General features: G+C 38.2%; 1 protein-coding gene across 1 annotated transcript in view; it reads left to right on the forward strand.

Moving 5' to 3' along the window:
• Positions 1-20,544, forward strand: part of ARHGEF7 (Rho guanine nucleotide exchange factor (GEF) 7) — a 76,314-nt gene that overhangs the window by 48,289 nt on the left and 7,481 nt on the right. The window contains exons 13-17 of the mRNA XM_009577396.1: positions 3,166-3,244; positions 4,811-4,950; positions 5,615-5,839; positions 7,832-7,925; positions 10,880-10,969. Of these exons, the coding sequence (XP_009575691.1) occupies positions 3,166-3,244; positions 4,811-4,950; positions 5,615-5,839; positions 7,832-7,925; positions 10,880-10,969 (628 nt within the window). The remainder of the gene's footprint in view (positions 1-3,165; positions 3,245-4,810; positions 4,951-5,614; positions 5,840-7,831; positions 7,926-10,879; positions 10,970-20,544) is intronic.

Below are 20,544 nucleotides of genomic sequence, written 5' to 3' on the forward strand. Positions count from 1 at the left end.
CTTACCAAAACTATACAGCACTCCTAAGCTTGCATTGGTGTGAGTTAGGCTGTGCTACTGTCTGTTTCTTTAGGTATGTCTACATTAGTGTTTTATCTTTGAATCAGAACAGCACTTTTGAAATGAATCTTCTAGTTTTCCCTGTTTACCAATATTTGAGTCACAGTGTAGACATAGTCTCAGGGCTCAGACTGGACTCCCTCTGGATGAAGCTGAACTGGAAGGCGTGCTCCAAAAATGCACTTGATCTGCTACAACTGCTGGAGCAGATGAAGTACATGGATTGGAATTCATTGCACGGCCCCAGCCTAGAGCTGGCCCGGTGTAACACCACCCGAAATGCATACCATGTGGCCTCCAGGTCCTTAGCACCAGATGTTTCACTTCACAAATCCACTAGTTGCTGCTGGTAGACGTGATCTTTGAGCTCTCTCGCAAGTTTCCCACTGAATACTTCTCGCCTGTTTCCCCACTATGGAAATAGAGCAACTTTGCTATAGTGTGGGAGGATCAGTGCTGATCGGGTTGGCTCCCCTGTAGCTCTAGGACACATTTTGCAGAAGCACTTGCATTTTGGGTGTGTAGTTCCAAAGACCCCCGAGAGGTGAAGTTAAAGCAAATGCACAGTCCATGAGTTTCTGAAATCTTTATAAATGTTCTTCAAGTATTGTTATGTGGTTTCCAGGCGTCACAGTAAAACACCGAAAGTTCTAAAAGGAGCCTGAGATTTCACCTGCTGTAAGTACTCCTGTAAATCAGGCTATCGAGCAGTTTGTTCCTTTCTCCTGAGCAGTGATTTGCCTGCTGTGAAGGAATGCTGAAGCATAGTCATTCGGGGTTCCTACGTGATCGGCTACATCTAGTCACAAACTGTGTGACTTTTTTAAAGAGCAGTTAAGTTCCAAAATTCATGTTTGGATTCATATCTTACCTGCCATGGTAGTAGCTGGATTTGTCTGAGACTGTTGCATTAGGTAGTTCAAACGCGCAGTCAAATTTCTCTTATCTTTGTGCTGTTCTTCAGAATTTTTGGCCAGTGCTTTATCCCAACACGGATGGAAAAAAGATATTAGAAAAGGCAGGTGAGAAAAGATATTAGAAAAGGCACTTGTATCTCAAGTGGCACATCCAGAATTCTTGATGAAGGAAGAGTCTTGTGTACTGGTTACAAAGGCAACTGACTGGAAATCTAGTGTGTTAACAAACAAACAATATGAAATTAAACAATGAATTTGTCAGGCTTATTTTTGCTCTCCTTTCGTACATGACATTTCTTCCTCCTCTCTCCCACCTCATCCCCCAGGTGCACAGCGTTGTTCAGTAAATAAGGAATTTTCTGTGCATTTGTCTCCAGCTTCTGCTCAGGATGGCCACAGCCCCTTCTTAGTGTTTGCCAACCAACCCTCTGTTGAATGCAGAACTTAATTTCCTTGTAACCTCTTACGTGATTTTTCCCAACAGTGAGAACATCTCAGATATTAATGACTACATATTCATAGCAAGGCAAAATTATTTCAGCACTGTTTGTGTCTGTCTGGGTTGCATAACATGGGCCGCCTGGACTTTTCTTCTAAGGTTCTTGTCTCAGAACTGGGATGGATACGGGCAGATGCTGATGCAGCTCCCTCAGTCATTCCCAGGGAGACAATGCCACTGGAGTCGGCATCCTATGCTACACCCTCACTGTATTTCTGAATATTCCAGTTATCAGCAGGCTTCAGATGTTGTGGCTGATAGTGCTGATAACTGCTACATGAACTAATTGAGAGAACTTTTAGCAGTGGTAAACTGAAGTTTACAAGGGGCACAAACCATACTTTACAAGATGGCTTCACAATTTTGTTGAAAGGAAGGGAGTATAAATGATTCATGAGTTCAGTTCCGTTTTCTCTGTGTTTTGCTGACTTAGTACATTTCTCTGCATGTAACTCAGGTGATCCTTGTTCTCTGTCACCAGTCTTTTGCTTGGTGTGTCCCCATGTTCCCTCTTCACCTACGTCAGCAGTTCTTGCACCTCTCTTTCATTATGGCTGTATGCTGTGTTATTCATGAATCAGCAAACACGGAAAAACAGAACAGAGAATTTTAGGCTGCATTGTAGTGCACGACGCCACCATGTTTCCTTCAGTGGGGAAGCTGTTGCAAAAAAGCTCTTCCTTTCTCTTTGGTATCTTGGGCTTGAGCATGCTCTGTGCATACAGAATATCAAGTGATTCTTAGTTTCCAAGCTTCTAAGAAACCTTTGTCCATTCTGCAGTTATTAGGGAAGAAAAAAAAGAAAAAAGAGTTGTGGGTTTTTTTTTTTTTCCTCTATTGGAGCCAAAATTCCACAGTACATAGTGTTTGCACTTTTGCCAGCATGTGCTGAATAGTGTTTCTGTGCAGGAGAATACAGCATCTGTCTTAAAAAACTTCGTTATTAAAGTTGCATTTTTGGTAAACCCTGTCATCCTGACAATATTCAGTCTTATTTATTCTTCGGTGTTTCTAAAGAGTAAGAAAGTTATCCTAACTGACTTTTTTTCCCCAGCTTGACTGGGTTTAAAATGAGAGGTTATCTTCTGCAAAATTAATATGTTCTTCTGAAACGTTACAAAATTAAAGGTGTTTTTACTGCTTTTATTTTCTTTCCCCAAATATTTCTGTGAGTGAATTTACTAGTGGGGTTACTAGAGACATAAATCTTCAGTAAATAATTGATGCATTTGTTTAGTGAAATCTTTCTTTCTAAATCTACTTGTACCACAAACCTTATTTTAAGAGCTAATCAGTTTGCAAACAAATGTGCTTAAAGGTGAGCCACGATTGCCTCTAAGCATGTAATATGGATGACCCTAAAGGTCTCAGTTCCAAGAACCTGAGGCTATGATGAGTGATGACTATTACATTTGTATGGATTCCATAGCCTGCATAGGTATCACATAGACTCATTGAAGACACAGGTGCCATTTGCAAAAGTTCAGCAACTTCTAAAAACTTCCTACTAAAAACTCCCATTATGAGTTGTTTGTGTGGATTTTTAAATGTTTTTAAACCCATCAGTGTCTGTGCGTTTGCCAATTTACTGTGTATGTCTTTGTTCAGAGCTTTAAGTTTATATATTCTTTACTTGGTAATATTTTTGTGTGTTCTGGATTTAACTTCAGTGTTACTGCTTTCTTTTAGGGAAAACTGCCAATGACAGGAATGACTATCACAAAGCTAGAAGACAGTGAAAACCATAAAAATGCATTTGAAATATCAGGTATTGACTGTAAACATTTTTATTTACTACTTACTCCAGGATATGCTATTTCAAACATCAAATGTTCTGTCTGAACAGAGGGAACAACTTTTTCATTGTGAAGGTGACCAAGCACTGGCACAGGTTGCCTGGAGAGATCTCCATCCTTGGAGATACTCAAAAGCTGTCTGGCCACGATCCTGAGCAACTGGCTGTAGGTGTCTGTGCTTGAGCAGGGGGGTGGATGACCTACAGAGGTCCCTTCCAGCTCAACCATTCTGTGATTATACAAATTTTATCATAGAATCATAGAATGGTTTGGGTTGGAAGGGACCTCTAAAGGTCATCTAGTCCAACCCCCCTGCCATGGGCAGGGACATCTTCAACTAGATCAGGTTGCTCAGAGCCCTGTCCAACCTGACCTTGAATGTTTCCAGGGATGGGGCATCTACCACCTCTCTGGGCAAATTTTGTAAGGCAGCTACCCAGAGCCTCACTTGAAAGCTGCTTTTTACTGCTTGTCTTAAGCAGTTAACAAACTGTCTTTGCATGGGATTCATCCCCAGATTTCTGTATTGTAATGAATGGAGGCAGTAGCTAGAAGAAGGTCCTTTGTAATGAAGCAGTTCAAAATATGTGACTCACTGGAAGAAAAGAAATTCCAGAGACTCTGGAAGAGCTTTAAGCAAGAGCTTTCTTCTAGAAATGGTCCACCTCTTTCCTGAGACCTTTAGCATCTCTGCTAATGATGTTTGCCATTGTGCTTACTTTGGGTAATTTCTGCCTGTTAAGTCATTTGTTTCAGCATGTACCTTACTTCCTTGGGGGATTTAAAGGACAGTGGGAGCAGGGTTCACATGGTGGAGCTTCATACCTTCATTAATTTCCTGGATCAATTCTGCCTCCAAGCAGGTTGCATTTAAGTAAAGTAATTTTGACCCTCTCAAGTGGCTGGCAGTATCACACATCAGTGCTATGAGGCAGAGGGTAAAAGCTGTTGATGGTGCATGTTCTTCTGAGATAATAGCTATGCAGCTGACCTCAGATGAGGAATGTGATGGGTTAAAATGGAGTTAACTGCAGAAATTAAAGTAATCTTTGGTTAAGATTGCTTTCCCAAGTGACTTTTGCCTGAGCTTTAGTGCTAGATTCAGACCAACTTTATGCCTTTTTCTGAGAGAAGATCAGTGAACTGTATTCTATAACTTTTCCTATATTGTAGCGTATAGACTCAAGAATGACATTTTAGGCTATATGCTGGCTTTCCTGGGGAAGATGGAGAAGCCTAAGGCTACTGGATGAGCCTGTCTCCTACATCTATTTCTTATTGTTAAAGATTGTGTTTATTATTAGAGGTGGGGGAAAAAAGGTAGAACTCCTATGCTTGGCACAGGAGCAAATACATGGAGGAAATGTCTGTTACAACCTGGAAAAGTGAGATGCTGTTTTACTGAAAGTACAGGTTGAAATTTTTGCTTAGTACTTAGGGGATATAATGTTTTAGGAAATGAATGTCTTTATAATCATGTCAGATTGACTAAGTTGTTTTTCTGTGGTTTCCTACATCTTCTGTTTTCTGTCACGTAGGAAATATGATTGAACGGATACTAGTGTCTTGTAACAACCAACAAGATTTGCATGAATGGGTGGATCACCTGCAGAAGCAAACCAAAGTCACAACTGTTGGGAATCCCACCATTAAACCTCACTCTGTGCCATCTCACACGGTAAGAAATAGCTTCTGGATTGAAGTGAATGAGCAATGTATGCAGAATTAGGTTTTCTGGCAAATACACCACTGTGTAAAGCCTTTTTGTAGCCGTTAGTAACAGGAACTGAATGTTATGACTGTACTTTAATGGGTCAAAAGATCATTCTATTTTTAATTGTGTGAACAAAGAATAAAATGCTTAGATCTTGGTGTAATAGTTTAACAGGGTAAAAGAAAATTCATTATCATTACTTTTTCTATTTTGACCAAGTAATACATCACCATCTTTTAAGTGTTCTTAGAACAGTAGGTTTTAATTGGTGATGTACTTGACAGGCTGTGGAGAAACAATTTCCTTAAGTACCTCCTTTTGAGTTCTGCATTTGAGTTGTTGGATATGAATGGGTCTAAATTTAGCTCTGTCCTTAGAGGTGAGAGAAGTGGGAGCAGGGTTGCTCGTAGCTGTTCTTTCCTTAGTGCGTGCTCTGTCTGTGGTAGACAATAAAACCTTCTTTATTTTTCCAAATAATAATTTAGTGTCAAAATTTTCAAAGGCCAGGTGTAATAAACAGAAGCACTGGATAACGAGTGAGATTATTTCACCAATCCTTGATGATATTATGTCTTTATTATGATAATATGCTTTCTTTCCCTTCCCACCACCTTTGTGTCGTTGACAGCTTCCTTCCCATCCAGTAACACCCTCCAGCAAGCATTCAGACAGCAAGCCAATACCACTAACTCCTGCGTACCACACTCTCCCTCATCCATCACATCATGGGACTCCACATACCACGATAAACTGGGGACCTCTGGAACCTCCGAAAACCCCCAAGCCTTGGAGTCTGAGCTGCTTACGTCCCGCACCTCCATTACGGCCTTCAGCAGCTCTTTGTTATAAGGAGGTGAGATGCAGCAGCCAAGAAATATGACTGTGTAGCAGGCATACAATGGGAAGTTTAACTTACTTTCTTACACACCACCATTTTACACTTTTGTGCATGTTTTTATATAAAGATGATTTAACAGCCAATGCTGAATCAATGCTAATGGACTAGTGAATGCTGTTTATTTCAAGCAGGGATTTAGTCTTGCAGCTCAGAAAATACTAAGGCTTGTTAGGAGGGGCTTCCCCTGCCTCCCCCAAGTGCTTCCACTTATTTCCACTCTTTATCCAGTTAATAAATAAGATTTTTTTAATTTTTTTTTTCTTTTTCAAACTAGCAATTCCTATGTTATGTTGATCATCTAGGCTTATTGCAAAGTAAGTTATTTGCTAAGCACACTGCAAAGTATCTGGGGTAAGGGATCTTATGGTGCTTCAAAGTGCTGTATCAAATCATTCTAAACAGCTGTGGTGGTATAATTGACTCTTGGTTCCTCAGTATTTACCACTGTTACTAGGTAACAATAGCATATTTAAAAAAAAAAAAAGAATGGTAACTGTCAAAATATATGTGGTTTTTGTACTCAAAAAAATCTGATGGCTAATACTATTATTAGGGAAAAAAAAAGAGCTTAGATTTTAAGATGCTGTTATAGTTTTTAATTAGAATATGGTATGAAACAGGAATCTATTCCAAGAGAAATAAAATGTGGTGGTTTTAATCACAAAAAGATGGTGGTGGTAGGTTAATTTGGTCCTGCCGCTACATTTTGTGTGGTTTTGTAAATAGTAAGAAAATGTAAGATGTACATTGGAAGTCTGCGTGTATATAAGGAGGAGAATATTGGATGCTCTGTGGCTTAGTGGTATCTCCTGTTTCAGTATCTTTGTCAGGTATTCTCATGATAATTTAGTGTGAAGCAACAGGGCCCAGAAAGAATCATGCAGTTATGCCTAAGAACATTTTATTCTGCAAGTGTGAGATGCTGACAGAAAAATTTTATTTTGCAGACATGTAAATTGCAGTTTCTTAGAAACTGAACACTGTGCCCCAGTGAGGCCTGGCTGTTTGTGGGTGGTTTTTGGGGTTTTTTTTTGTGGTGGCTCTGTGTGTGTGACTTTTTCTTTTCTTTTGTAAATCCCCTAAACAACAGGGAAAAAGTGATAGGTGATCTGCAATTGGAAGGTTAGTATTTAGGCTTAGTTGCTACAAGAGGTTCTTCTGTTTGGCTGTACTATATGCTCATTCTGTAATTTAAGTTAAATTCCTTTCATGTTTTCATGTGTAGGGCACGAAATTCTCCAATGTGGTAAAATTTCAATCATCTTTACAGTGTTTAGCATACAATGATGTTCAAAACATATCTTCATCTTCTTTGGCCTGTCCTGTTCATTCACCTTTTTACTTTCTTGTTCTGTATTTTTATAGAGGATGTCTTGTATCCTTAAGGTAAGGGGTAGACCAGTATATTCCTTTTGTTCCTGTAACCTAGCATTGTTCCTGTAAATTAGCATGACCATGTTTTGAGCAGAAATGCTGTATTTGTTGCTGTATTTTTTTGCTGTAGGGCTTTTTAAGAACAGACCTAAACATTTACAAATTCTGACTTTGAAGAGTATAGTACCTTGTTAGTACCTTTTTCACCTGCTTCTAAGTAGACAAGTGAAATGGGTTGTCTCTTCAAAAGTTAAGGAAAAAAGCCTGTGTTAACGTATGCCTGCCTCTTCCCTTCGCTCTAGCTCCCAAACAGCCTGCATGCTCTTGCAGCAACTTTTCTGTATATTTCTGTTAATAGAACAGATAAAATATCTGATTTTGTGTATAGTTGGAGGAAGGGTAGAGAGGAAATCAGCCAGTTCAGGCAAATCAGATGTGCCAAAAAATATTAGTAAACTGGATTTTGGTGCTGTTAAAAGATTTTAGTTAATAACTCCTGTACACATCTTAGAAGTTAAACTTCTGAAATACTGTAGAGAAGCTCTACTCTTTTTATTTTTATTCCCTGCACAGGATCTCAGTAAAAGCCCTAAAACAATGAAAAAGCTGCTTCCCAAACGCAAGCCAGAACGGAAGCCATCAGATGAAGAGTTTGCACTGAGAAAAAGTAAGAGAGACTTGAACAAATGTCTGCATAATATAAAGGCTGGAATTAACATCAGTTTAAATTCTGTGAAAGTTAGATGTACAGTGTAAGCAAGTCGTCTGGTTTCCTCTCTCCTGTCAGGGGAGAGGGAGTAGGTATCTCCAGAGGATGGTTTGTTTTATTCATCTTAGGTGCTTATGTCACGATGGGATTAGTTGCTTTCTAGGGTCTTACTACTGACTGCAGTGGATGCATGCTTGTGAAGTGCCAATTTCTGTCTGTTCGCTAGAGGGGGAAGTGAGGTTGACTGTAGAACCATGTGAAGTTCAGTAAGGTAAACCTGTCTTTTAATACCGTAAACAACAATTTGAAGATATTATCCCACTTTTGCAGAATAATTAATAGCTATGTTCTTAAATCGATCCTGGTAGGAGCTCCTACTAAACTGGGTGTTGGAAAGCTGAGTATTGCTGGTGGTTTGAAGAATAATTGTCCGCGGTCACTCTTTCTAAGATCCAACAGTCTGCTCTAATCTCCTAGAAATAAGGTCATTTGCTAGTGTCTGTGTCCAGGTAAACTGCAGAGCTTTAGTCTGCTTGAAGTCTGAAGAACAGCACTGAACCGAGAGAGACTGATGAACATATAGAAAAACAGAAGGGTCAAAATCTGGATGTTGGGGTAATTTGGGGTGGAGGGGACATTAATGTTATCAAGCAAACACAATATTCATTTAGTTGTCAGTGTCACTCTAATTCTTCCTTATAAATTTGTGTGAATGAATAATCCAATTACTTGTATCAATAAAAGACAGGGTATTTAGTATGAACGCCACATTCTTTTACTGCACCTTTTGCTTCTCTGTCTGTCCTTTGCTCACGGGCTTTTTAAGATGGAGACTGTGCTTCGAGTGTTCAATGCATGAAGTGTTTTACCGTGAACATTGTCTCTCACTGGTTTGTGTAGGGTTGGAGAGAAAAAGCTTTTCCTCAGGGCGCTGTTGGTTTGTTTAAGGTAGAGGTCCTTCTGAGTGTGATGTGAATTTCATATGGCAAAGGTTGGGTAGTGAATAGAACAATCCTGTGTTCATGGATGTGCAAGTGGACGTTTTAGTTCAGGATGCTTTATCTCCTTGCAGGAAGGTATCTGTTTAGGAAAAATGAAAGTACTGCAGTGTGGTATCATTTCAGATGTTAGAGGATGGAGGTTCAGTAGTTGTAGTGACAGCGGTAAAGCTGTCAACTTGCAGATTTAGAAATTATTAAGGAACACGTAGTGAGAGGTGAGTTCTTTTTTGGGGGAAGGAGGGGCTCTATAGCTTGAAAATACATTGTTTTACTCCTGAGTAAATTAACACCTTTCAGTATTTTGTATGTAGGAGAACTTTCTATAAAAGGGATTTTTGGTGGCTTTAAGTCAGTGTTACTAACAGAAAGACTTACTGATCTTGGTATTCATCTCTTTTTTTTTTTTTTTTTTTTTCTTCCTTTCCCTTTTGTGTCAGTAATTAGAAGCTTCTGTTATATGTTAGTCCTCCTTCAACCTTTTCCAGCTTGTGGAGCTTTAAAAGTTTTCCATTGAGGAACTTCTATCGAACTTAAAGCTTATTGATAAATAAGTTCGGGTTTTATTACTTATCTTCTCTGGAATCCCAGGGATTTATGGGCTATGTTTTGAGAACTGGTATGTTAAATTAGCATTATAACAGACAAACCAAAATAAGTAAGGCATTTCAACTGAGTGCCCTCGCACTACTCATTTCAGAAGTGAAATATTTGACCTGCTACTGTAATAATGTGGTGCTGCATTCTAACCACAACGAAATCCAATTTTTCTTCCTGCCTTGAAAGAGAAATAACCTGTAATTTGGAGTGCGTGTGTCTCTTAAACTGTGGGGAAACTACATTGGGTCAAGAGGATTTCTTCAACAGTTAGCTTGTCAGCTGATCCTGACAAATGTTGGACAGTTGGCTTTGTTCTGGTGATAATAAATCACAAAAAATAAGAGGATGCATTGGCTGACAGAATACTACTACATTTTGATGTTCAAGGCAGTTCAGATTCATGCAGCAGAAAATCTTTGAGACTATTTTTTTCCTCAAACTTTGCGGGGAGGAAAACTGAAAAATGCTTTTAAAACAACAAATCGTCTTGCTCTACATTTGGACTCCTGGTTCCATCTAAACTAACGGGTAGAGGTACCTCTAGATTTCAGTTTGACTGGAATTTCACTCTGTTGCAAGTGAACAATTTGACAGCATTTTTACTGAATTCCCCAAGGAGAAGATTTGCTGTGGAGCTCTACCTTGAGGAAAATTTTGCCATGTTAAGCTTGAATAGTCAGATTTTTTCAGTAGTGCTGTTTCTACTTTAAAGCCTGAGAAGTTTAATTACTCCACTTTTCACAGATATACTTACGTGATTGTGACATCTTTCCAACTGCACACTGGCGTACTGTACTGATGTATTTATGATGATGTTAATTCTGAGTTCAGTTTTCAAGAGTGTGCTGTTAAAAGGGGTAAATCTGATATATATACAAAACCCAAAAGTTCTCAAGATTTCTGTGAATTAGTATTCATTGATTTCTTTGATTAAATAATGAAATAATATGTATATAATAACTGGGGTATACAGTTCTTTTTCAGTTTAATGGCTGTTTGGTTTAGAACCAGAGTGATCACACTTCAAAACACGTTCTATGCAACTTCAGATGCTCAGAAAATTTCTTGAATGTGCGGGTAATTACTCTGAGTTGGGGCTTTTTCCAAGCATTTCAAAATAGTATTTTGTCTTTTTAAATTATTCCTTTTGCTCACTGAAGTATGATTTTTTTTAAAAATGGGATGATTAAGAGAATTTTAAAAGGTTGATTAGGCCGAACTTTGGTCTCAGCTGAAACGTAGTGATTTACAAAGGCTCTTCTGTGTTAAGAAACATAACCATGTTTAAAATTCTATTTTTCCCATTGATTCTAGGTACAGCTGCTTTAGAAGAAGATGCTCAAATTCTTAAAGTCATTGAAGCGTATTGCACAAGTGCCAAAACACGTCAAACACTAAATTCAAGTAAGTTAGAAAATACTGAAATGGCTAACTAAAACACAAATTAGATAGTTTGCAGAAAAAGAGAGGTGTATGTTCTCAGGCCTTTGCAAGTAGCAAGCTGGACCTAGAAGAAATAATAACCTGTTTCTGGCTTAATATCAGCGCTGAGTGTTCAAGTATTGGATGCCAAGGTCCATGGTTAGAGACTATAATTCTTTCAGTATTTAAAAAAAACCCACCAACCAACCAAAAAAACACCAAAACAAAAGGGACTGCTTGTCATGGTTTAAAATTGCACAAAACCTTCATCAATGAATGAGAGGTGTCTGAACTGAATATGACAGTTTGATCAGTATGCTTTTTGATAAATTTCAAGAAGCTGGTAAGTAGTGAGGAGGAATGAAGAACAAGTCATAATTTTAGAGGATTGTATTTTTGTCTTGTTCTGTTCAACAAAGACTTCTGCTATGGAAAAGTAACCTAGACCTATAAAAATTTCTTTTATTGCCACTAGTTGTTTTTAGTATTAATTACAAATTTTAATCCCATCTCATGATTTCAGGAGAAATTGTTCTCAGATCTGTGTGTTGCTTAAAGCCATTTTTAGTTTCTCAGATCAATACCTAGCTTATTGAAAACCTGTAACGTGCCTCTGGGGTCCTACTTCATTTAATCCAAATCAAGGTTGCCATGTGGAGTTCCTCTGTATTGTAAGTAAAATACTGCGCAGAGCAGGGGAGTCCACCAGCATGTGTTCCATTTACACAAGGAAGGAGAAAATGCTGTTGCGTTTGTTCTGATTTGCGCAGTTTTTGCACTGTTTAATACCGATTTAATTCAGGGATCCTTGGAACACAGTATAATGATCCTGAAGTACTTGTCTGGTTTTGCTGCTGTCAGGAACTAGAAGAGTGGACATTATAACTTACCCTTTGTTCACTTAAGCTGTTTAAGTTTGCGGTATTAATCACTGTTACTGCTACCCACAGTGCTCTATGCCTGTTTTGCTTCCAAGCAAAAGCACTTTATGCTGACAGTTGAGAAGTCTCAAAATGCAGTTGCAAACTTAGTTCATGGATTTTCCTAATACGTGTTCACTTACTATTATCACCTTGAAAAAATCTAGCTTCTTTGTATTCGTATGTACTTTAAAATGGGAATATGGCCCTTGTATTAGACTGTAGAAATTTTTGAAGTAACAGCAAAAACCTTCATTTTAATTTTTCTGTCTTGATGAACTGTACATCTCCAAGGTGACAAAATTGTCAATTTCATAAATTAGCTACTATTACATAATTTTTATCAATATTAATCTATTTTATAGCCCTACGGTCATAACAGTAGTGTGTTTAATTGGATAAAAGGAAGTGAATGTGTTCAAAATTCTGAAGATATACTTTGTTCCAAAGAAAATTAAATGAGATGATTGCTGTTTAAACGTCTCGACTGATCTGTTGATTATTTCCAAGGATAATGTGACAAGAAATGGTTGGGGAAACATTTGCACTTCCACAGTAGCGTGTGTGTGTGCAGATATAAAATGGATATGATTTTTTTTTGCTTTTTTGCCTTTTTTTTTTCCTTTCTATGTATATTTAAGAAATATACATAGTGCTGTGGGTATCACTGCATACATCAGAAGTCAACAGCTTTTATTTGCTCTTAACTGCAGCAAGAAATAATTTTTTTTATTGATTAAGCACACAGCTGCTTTGTTTGGAAAAAATAGTGTTGTCATCCAAGACTTTAGGTTTCAGAAGATCCGTTTGTAGACTGGAATTAGAAATGGGGAAAAAACCAATCACGCTGGAATTGCTTCTATGGGAGCAGTAGTCAGTGTAGAAGAACAGAATGAGAGAGTTGCGTGTCACCCGTGAAGTACGCCCTTTTTTTACATACTCCTTTCTTACCTCCGTGTTAATATTCTGCCCGTCCCTCACAGAACTCATTTGGCAATTCTCCTACCTGCACCTTAAGCCAAAGCCCAAGGGGTGCTGCTTTTGGCAATGTCAGTTCAGCCGAGCTATGGCACCAGTGCAAACTGGTAGGGAGTGGCATTAGAGGTAACAGAGCAACTTTTTTCAGTTGTTTGGATGGGGAAGATGTGGGGTTTAATTTGGGGAGGCAAGCAAATAAAAGAACAAGAGTTTCACTTTCTCTTGCTTCTTATATACTGAATTTATTTTGCATTTCTGCTCCAAATGAAGGCTTAAAATCTTTTACAGTATTGCGTGTATAGTGGCTTATAGCATGGCCACATACATGGTTTCAATCCTTGGATGTTGCCAGGCCTTTTAAAAAAAAAAAAAAAAGAAAAAAAGAAAAAAAGAGAGAGAGAGGAAAAAAGTGTCCTTAGCAGTTTGACCAACTACCCTAGACATCTTAAAGTATTTAATTGGGAAGATAGATTCAGATAGAGGTGTGTAGGAAGAGGTGTGTGAGGGGTTGGAACAGACCAGACTGTGTTGCTGTTAGGCTCTTAGCCCTGTTATTCTGTGAGTTCATTTACTAAATGGTTAAACAAATAACAAGGCGTGCAGACACAGAAAAGCTGTACTTTGACAGTCCCCTTGAGTGGGTGCAAGATGTTGCTGTTGATTTAGAAAGTCAGCAGCCCTGCTCTGCATGAGAACCTTTGCTTTTTCCCCCGCATTTTCCTCTTTGCAGTGGTGACACAAGCACTTCTGTGGCTGTGTTGGGAGCTGATGGGGAAATTACCTGCTTGAAAAAGAATCTTTTGTAGGGTTATTTTTCATCTGAAACTGTTCCCTGACCTGGCTCACCAAGCAGCTGTACAAATGACTGTGTCATTGCAAGGGAGGGAAAGGATGGAGGTACAGATGTGTGGTGCGGAAGGGGCTGTTGCTTTTCACATCAGCGCTGGATCATGCTGGCTTACTGTGTTTATTGCTCTGTCCCCAATCAAATCCCCCCAGATCAGAACTGACTCCATACTTCAAAAGGACCTAACTCCCTCTTCCAAAAGATCTACTTTCAAACAAGATTTTGGTTATTCAAAATTCTCAACTGAGGCTGCTGAGAAGCTTAAAAACCACTTCAAAAATTGTATTGTAACAGTTCAAACATTATTACATGCTGAGTGTAATTTATACTTAAACCCCAAACAAATTAAAAAAAAAAAAAAAAAAAAGAAAAAAAAAAAGAAAAAAACTTTGGTGCCTTTTTAACAATATTTTCTCTTTTCCTTCTCTTCCCATCACCTTTTTGCTTTTATTTCATGTGTTTGGTTGTGGCTATTCCTTACGTTCTCCTCCTCATCCCACCTCTGCCTATCCACATCCACCATTTCATTTCACCTATACATCCTTAGCATGGCAAGGCACTGACCTGATGCATAATCACGTCTTGGCTGATGATGACCAATCAAGTCTAGACTCCTTGGGTCGTCGCAGTAGTCTTTCTCGTTTGGAGCCTTCAGACCTCTCAGAAGACTCTGACTATGACAGTATATGGACAGCCCATAGTTACAGAATGGGGTCTACATCTCGTAAGAGCTGTTGCTCATATATCTCTCACCAGAACTAATGCACTTCTGAGCTTTTTCTTAACAAATGCTTGTTGTATCACAGCCTGCTTTTCTTAGATGTTTTCTTGCTGTTCCTTGTCTCTTTAATGTGGTATTTTAACAACTTCTGAGGGAGCTTCTGAAACTTCAGTTATACCTGGTGGAAGGCTCTATTGCCAATTCAATACGCGTACAAATAAGTCATTCTAAAAAGTGTATATCCTGTTAAGGATGATATTTCTTGAGGGTTTTTTTTAACTGACAGATGTTAATTTGTAGCTCTGAATGTTGGGGGTTTTTTTCTTTTGACTTGGTCAGTGTAGCAACAGGTCCTTTCTTCTTTTCCTTTTTTTTATTTTGGATACAGCACACTTTTATATTTTGTACTGAAACCGTACTGGTTTGTGAGCTGAGTGCCAGCAATATGGAAATACCTTAGCGGTAGCGGTTGGATTTTCTACATACTACTAACAAAATACAAAGCTGGTAGAGTAAGAAAAATGCAGCTTAAAAATAAGCAGTACAAGAGCTGTAAAATCATTCAGATATTCGCGTATCTGGCCCATTTGTTTGGAAGAGCATTTTCTAATCCATGAAAATTTCTGTTTTTATACTGCTGTCTTTTCCTCATTGCTTAGACGTTTATATGAAGGACCGCACTGCTCTCCCCCCACCCCAGTCTGGCAGCTGTCATGAAAACCCGGCAGTCCATGCTCATTACATGCAGTGTTTTGATAATCTCATGTTACCTATGGTCATACTGTCACTTTACTGTATGCAGTAGCGTGGCAGAAAGCAGGGTCTAGATGTTTACTTGCCTGTTAAAATACACAGCTGACAACTCTCAATTGACCATTCTTCTTGAAAAGACGAGATGAAAATGGTTCCTCTGATGGAGGCTCGAGTGTTCAGCATCTGAAACTCTAGGTACAACTGCGATCACTTTGGCTTGTTTGAAGTTTTGAATAATAGAATGCTTGGCTTTTGGGTTGTACTGTTTGGAGCATGTCCGTGACAGATTTTATTGTGTCTTGTAACTTCTCTCACGAACAGGTTTGTTTTCAGCAGCAGCTCTTCACTTACAGTCGTGTTGGCTTTTCAGAGAACTGTAACACACTGTGCACAGCTGAAGGTCTTGAACCTGCACCTGGGGCACTGCTGGGGTGAAGTGTGCGTGTGTTCTGTCTTGTGGATAACGTAACTGGCATCGAAACAAAAATGACGTGTTTTCTAGATCTCTGTTAGCATTAGGGAAAAGCATGTGATGAAAGGACAGAAACAGTTCTCATTTTCACAAGGGTCCCCAGATGCAATTCCCTTACCGCTTTTCAAGTAAGCATGTTATCCAGTGTTCAGGTATTACTCTTTGAACAAGTTCAGAATAATCACGATGCAATTAACAGCTGCCTGGGAACTTGATCACACTGTTTAAAAGATAATCAATACCTTTCTGCAGGTTACATAATCAGAAAGTTAGTAATTGCTAGACGTGCATGATTCCAGAACGTGGTCAGCGTGGAGAAGCTATTTGAAAGCAGTTCACATCTGCAGATTTGCATTTAGTCGTGTTTGATCACCTGCATTATCCTCTCTGACTGTTGTTGGCATTCAGAAATGTGACTAACAAAAGCAGCAGTGCTTACTGAGGAGGGTTTTCAGGGGTACATTTTACTACTAGTCATATATTAACGTAATGACCAGGAATTTGTGTATGTTGAACTTTTTTCAAAGTGGAGGAGTGTTGCTTAAAGAAATGAGATAAGTATGTGTGCTCCATACCATTCCACAGTGCATTTGTAACCCACTTCACTCCCCTCTTCCTTTCAGTCAGTTTTTGTTTTGTTAACATATATGGAAAGTATGGATTGTTTTTTTTCTTGTTTCTTAAGCTGTGGTGTTCTAGTTGAATAATGTTTTCTGCATTGGATAAACAATAATTTCTTTATGTCTGTTTCATGTTATATAGTGTAAATATGAGTTTGAAATACAGTTGTTGCACTTGAACTTTCCTTATCACACAGAATGTTTTGTTACCCAGATCCGAAGATTTTATTGACTTTCTATGCACCAAAGCTTTGACAGTTTACCACCATTAATTATTGTAGCATTTAAGTCATTAACTATTATCATAATTAGGATCTCATATTAACGTCACCACACATTTAAAATCATTCTGTGTCTTCAGTGTTACAGGCCATAAGCTATTGTGAACTAATCAGGAGTATTAATGCAACATGCTTTTTAAAAAAAAAAAAAAAAAAAAAAAAAAAAAAAAAAAAAGGCAAGTGTGGAAATGGTGGTATTCAGTCCAAAGGTTCAGTGTTTCTATTTTTGTGGAACTTTAGTCATGGTAATAATAGTACCTTATGTTTATGCAATTCTGTAAATTATATGTGTACAGTTACAAATACACTGGGAGGATGGAGAATCTGAATTAGAAGGTAGGTTCAAGCCATTGTCAGCCCCTCTTCTCATGGCTTACGCAGTGTTTCCATAAGTTAGTATTTGCCATAAATTGAAACCAACCAATATTAATTGGGTGTTTTGCATAATCTTGCCAAAACAAAGTAATGTGTATATAGTGACGTAAAACATAGGAAGAAAAAAAATATATATTGTGCACTTCGTTTGTGAATGGGAGAAGCCATCTTTAGTAGGTGACTGCCTTTTGAAAATACAAAATGGATGTATATCTGAATGTTGCATTGTACTGTACAGTATGCATATTGTTTGTGGTTGCATATATCAATTAAGTGTTTTGTTTTATATAAAGGACATCTGTTATGTACAGTTGAAATAAATTTTGCATTTGCTAGAGTGTGACTTTAATATTTAATTATTACACAGGGGGAAAGGACAGCATAACTTGTAAGTTAACACTTAATTCCCTCTTCTCCCCATGCCTCCTTTCTCTCACCCCCTTATTCCCGGAGGAATCAAATGCTGAAGTGAAAGAGCTTTTTTGACATAAGTGTGTAATCTTTGTTTAATGTAGTTGACAACTACAGGAAATTCAGTGTAATGAGAAGTATGTATCCTTCTGTATCCTCTTTTTTTGAAAATAACTATTCAGAGATGTTGCCATCTATAGAATGTTCTTCTCTTGCCTCCCTCCCCCTTTAATTGATTTTATTTTCTTTTTCATTTTTTGAATTGGTGTATTCTCAGCAGAAGCACAGGCTGAATTATTGGAACAATCTAAAACCTACTTCTGCAAGTCCTGTTATCACAGATAAATTTTAGGAATATGATATTGGTTTCTATAACCTTACATATTTTCAAGATTTGATATTACAACGTTTTTCTCTTTAAAACAAAAGTTATCTTTAGTGTTTCTACTTAAAAGGTGCTCGTATTTGAGTGAATTTAAATAAAACGATAACCTAATATACATGCTAAAATGTTTACATCAGAATAAACGAAGTAATTGCCTACTTCTCTTAAAAGGTCATAACATTTTTTTGCTATGATTGTAGCAACTCTTAGTGTTAGCCCGACAGCCCTCTGGTTGGAAGTTTTTGTATTGGTTAGTGAAATATAGGAAGTTTAGTGGGATAGCTCTTTCCAAACGTTGTTTTAGAAATATCCCACTTCTTCAGATGGTGTATCTGTCTTTCAAACTCTTCATTCTGTTCTTATATGACTAACACTTACATGTGGAGTTGTATTTGTTTCAGTCCACTTTATCTTCATTTTACTCGTCAAAACATTTTGCTGTAAACTGCATAGATCTGTCATCTGAGTCGTGGGGTTTTTTGTGTATCACCATTAAGTAAAAAAAAACCCCAAACCAAAAACAAAAAAAACCCCAAACCCCCGAAAAACACCCACAAAAACAAAAACCAAACCAAAACAAACCAAAACAAAAACCAAAAAATCAACCAACCAAACAAAAAAAACACCAAAAAAACCCAAACAAAAAACCACTTCATGCCAAAACCTTTTTTGTTACTCGAAAGAATTTGAAAAAAAAGGTCTATTTTACAGTAAACTTAAGTTTGGCCTGATGCTTGGATTCTGATTTGTTGTTATCTGTAGAAGATATTAAAGGGCTCCCCTTTGACTTTGGCAGATCTGTAGCATGAAAGATTTTTTTTCAATGCTTTAGTCTCAATGAACGTAGAGTCTAGGAGCACCATTTTCAGGATTGTTCATATTAAGACTTTACCAAAAATTCATTGAGAAAGAGAAGGTTAATTTGACAGGTCTGCTCATCCACTTTAACATCTTAAATATAACTAATGCAGTGAAATACTGAATGTTTTAAATGACAAGTAATTCTTACTTTTTGTCCAACATTTGCTTCTCCAGGAAACTTACACATTTGTACATATCAGTGGCTAATGGTAGATCTAAACAGTTGTGTATGCACATAGTTGTCTTTCAGTGGCAAGTCAGACTTTTGTCTTTGAAACTCAAGCAAATAACTTCAAAGAGCTGCTTAGCTTATGAAGAGAGCCTAGTAAAGTTGGTGAAAAACAGAATTGCGTATTTACAAGTACTGTTTCTAGTTTTTGACCTTTATTGTGCCTTGTTGCCCTTCTTACCTCTCCTAATCACAATAAAGGTATGAAAAATTGAAGAAAACAGCAATACTTAAAAACTGAATCATTGCTAATGGCCTCAAATTATGCCATGCGTTTTTGAAAGTTAACCACCATCACCGCGGGTGTAACTTCCATTAGCTTATATTAGGACCCTCATAGTTGCTGGAAGAAGGCAATCTCTTTGCAAGAGTATCAGTGTGAAAGTACCTGGGTTGAGCATTCTCCTCCAAATAGCCAGCTGGAGGAAGGAACCCTGTTCTTGATTGACTGGGGAGAGCTGGCTTTTAACTGAGGCCCTGAGGTTAGCTACTTAAAGTAAGTGATGTGAATACCCACTTCCATTTTACTGTTGGCTTAAATAGTTCCTGGACAGACAAGGTCTCTCAACATAGGCGGAGACTTAATACTTGGTTGAAGTGAAAAGGTATCTGAATTTCATCCCCCTTCTTCTCTTCCTTCCCCTCTGCTGATGTCTTAAGATCTGTGCAGAACTTCTGGACTCTCTTCCACATGTGTCTGCTAAAAGATTCAGAATGAAGGACCAGACTGATTACCGAAGCCTGGCTTCTGTCAGGAGCCAGCATGGTGGTATATCAACCGTTTTTTAAGATGTCATGCTCCCTTTTGAGGAGAGTGAACAAAAGGCTGGGGTTGTTCAGTTATGCTTGCAAACCGACATCACTGAGAACCTCTGTGGCATTCAGTCTGCACTCTAGTTTCTTCCCATTTTGGGAACATCACTCCAGGCCTAGGAGTGATGTTTTACCGGTTTCAGATGGGTATAAAGTGTACTTCTGTCATGAAGTCTTTCAGCCACATAAATATCCAAACAAGTTTCAGCTTTCCTTTTTTGCAGAAATGCTCAGAACTGCTTGCTGGTGTGGCTGATTGATTAGGCTGGAAGGGGGATCAGATGCTGAAAATGAAAAGCAGGGGGCTGTTACCCACAGACCTGTTCTTGTATGTCAGGTGTTGCACCACATTATGTTGTGGGTATTACTAAGGTCTCTAGCCCTGGTCTGAATGCCAGGTAGGCTATGTTATTACTTGCTTTATTCTGGAGGCTAAATTTGCTAAACCTGTAATTTAGGGTATGGTATTGGCAAAAAGTATTTGTAATTCGTTATTTTCCACTCTAGAGCTGGAAGATACTGATATTGAATAGATACCTTTATTTTTTTGATGGCATTTAATTGATGGAAACTTAGTTGAATCTTGATCATAGTAGTCAGTTGTTTTGTCTTAAATATGCAACAGACTTCTAAACAGTAGGGTCATTCTCCCAAGACCCTGGATTTAGGAGTTCCCCATTGAAAAGTTATGGCAATTTACTCAACCTTAACATTTGTTTACTAATCTTGAAGTAATTGTCTGGGTTTGCCAAGCATCCTTTCTTCTCCCATCCACCTTACTTCCCTCAATACCTCGAAAAAAAGGAAAAGAAAACAAAATGAAACCCTGTTTTGTAAAGCTTTGGGTGGGTTGTTTTTTTTCCATTTCCGCCCCGCCGCCGCCCCTCCCCC

This window comes from Fulmarus glacialis, unplaced genomic scaffold, assembly GCF_000690835.1.
Source record: "Fulmarus glacialis isolate BGI_N327 unplaced genomic scaffold, ASM69083v1 scaffold7815, whole genome shotgun sequence".
NCBI lineage: Eukaryota > Metazoa > Chordata > Aves > Procellariiformes > Procellariidae > Fulmarus > Fulmarus glacialis.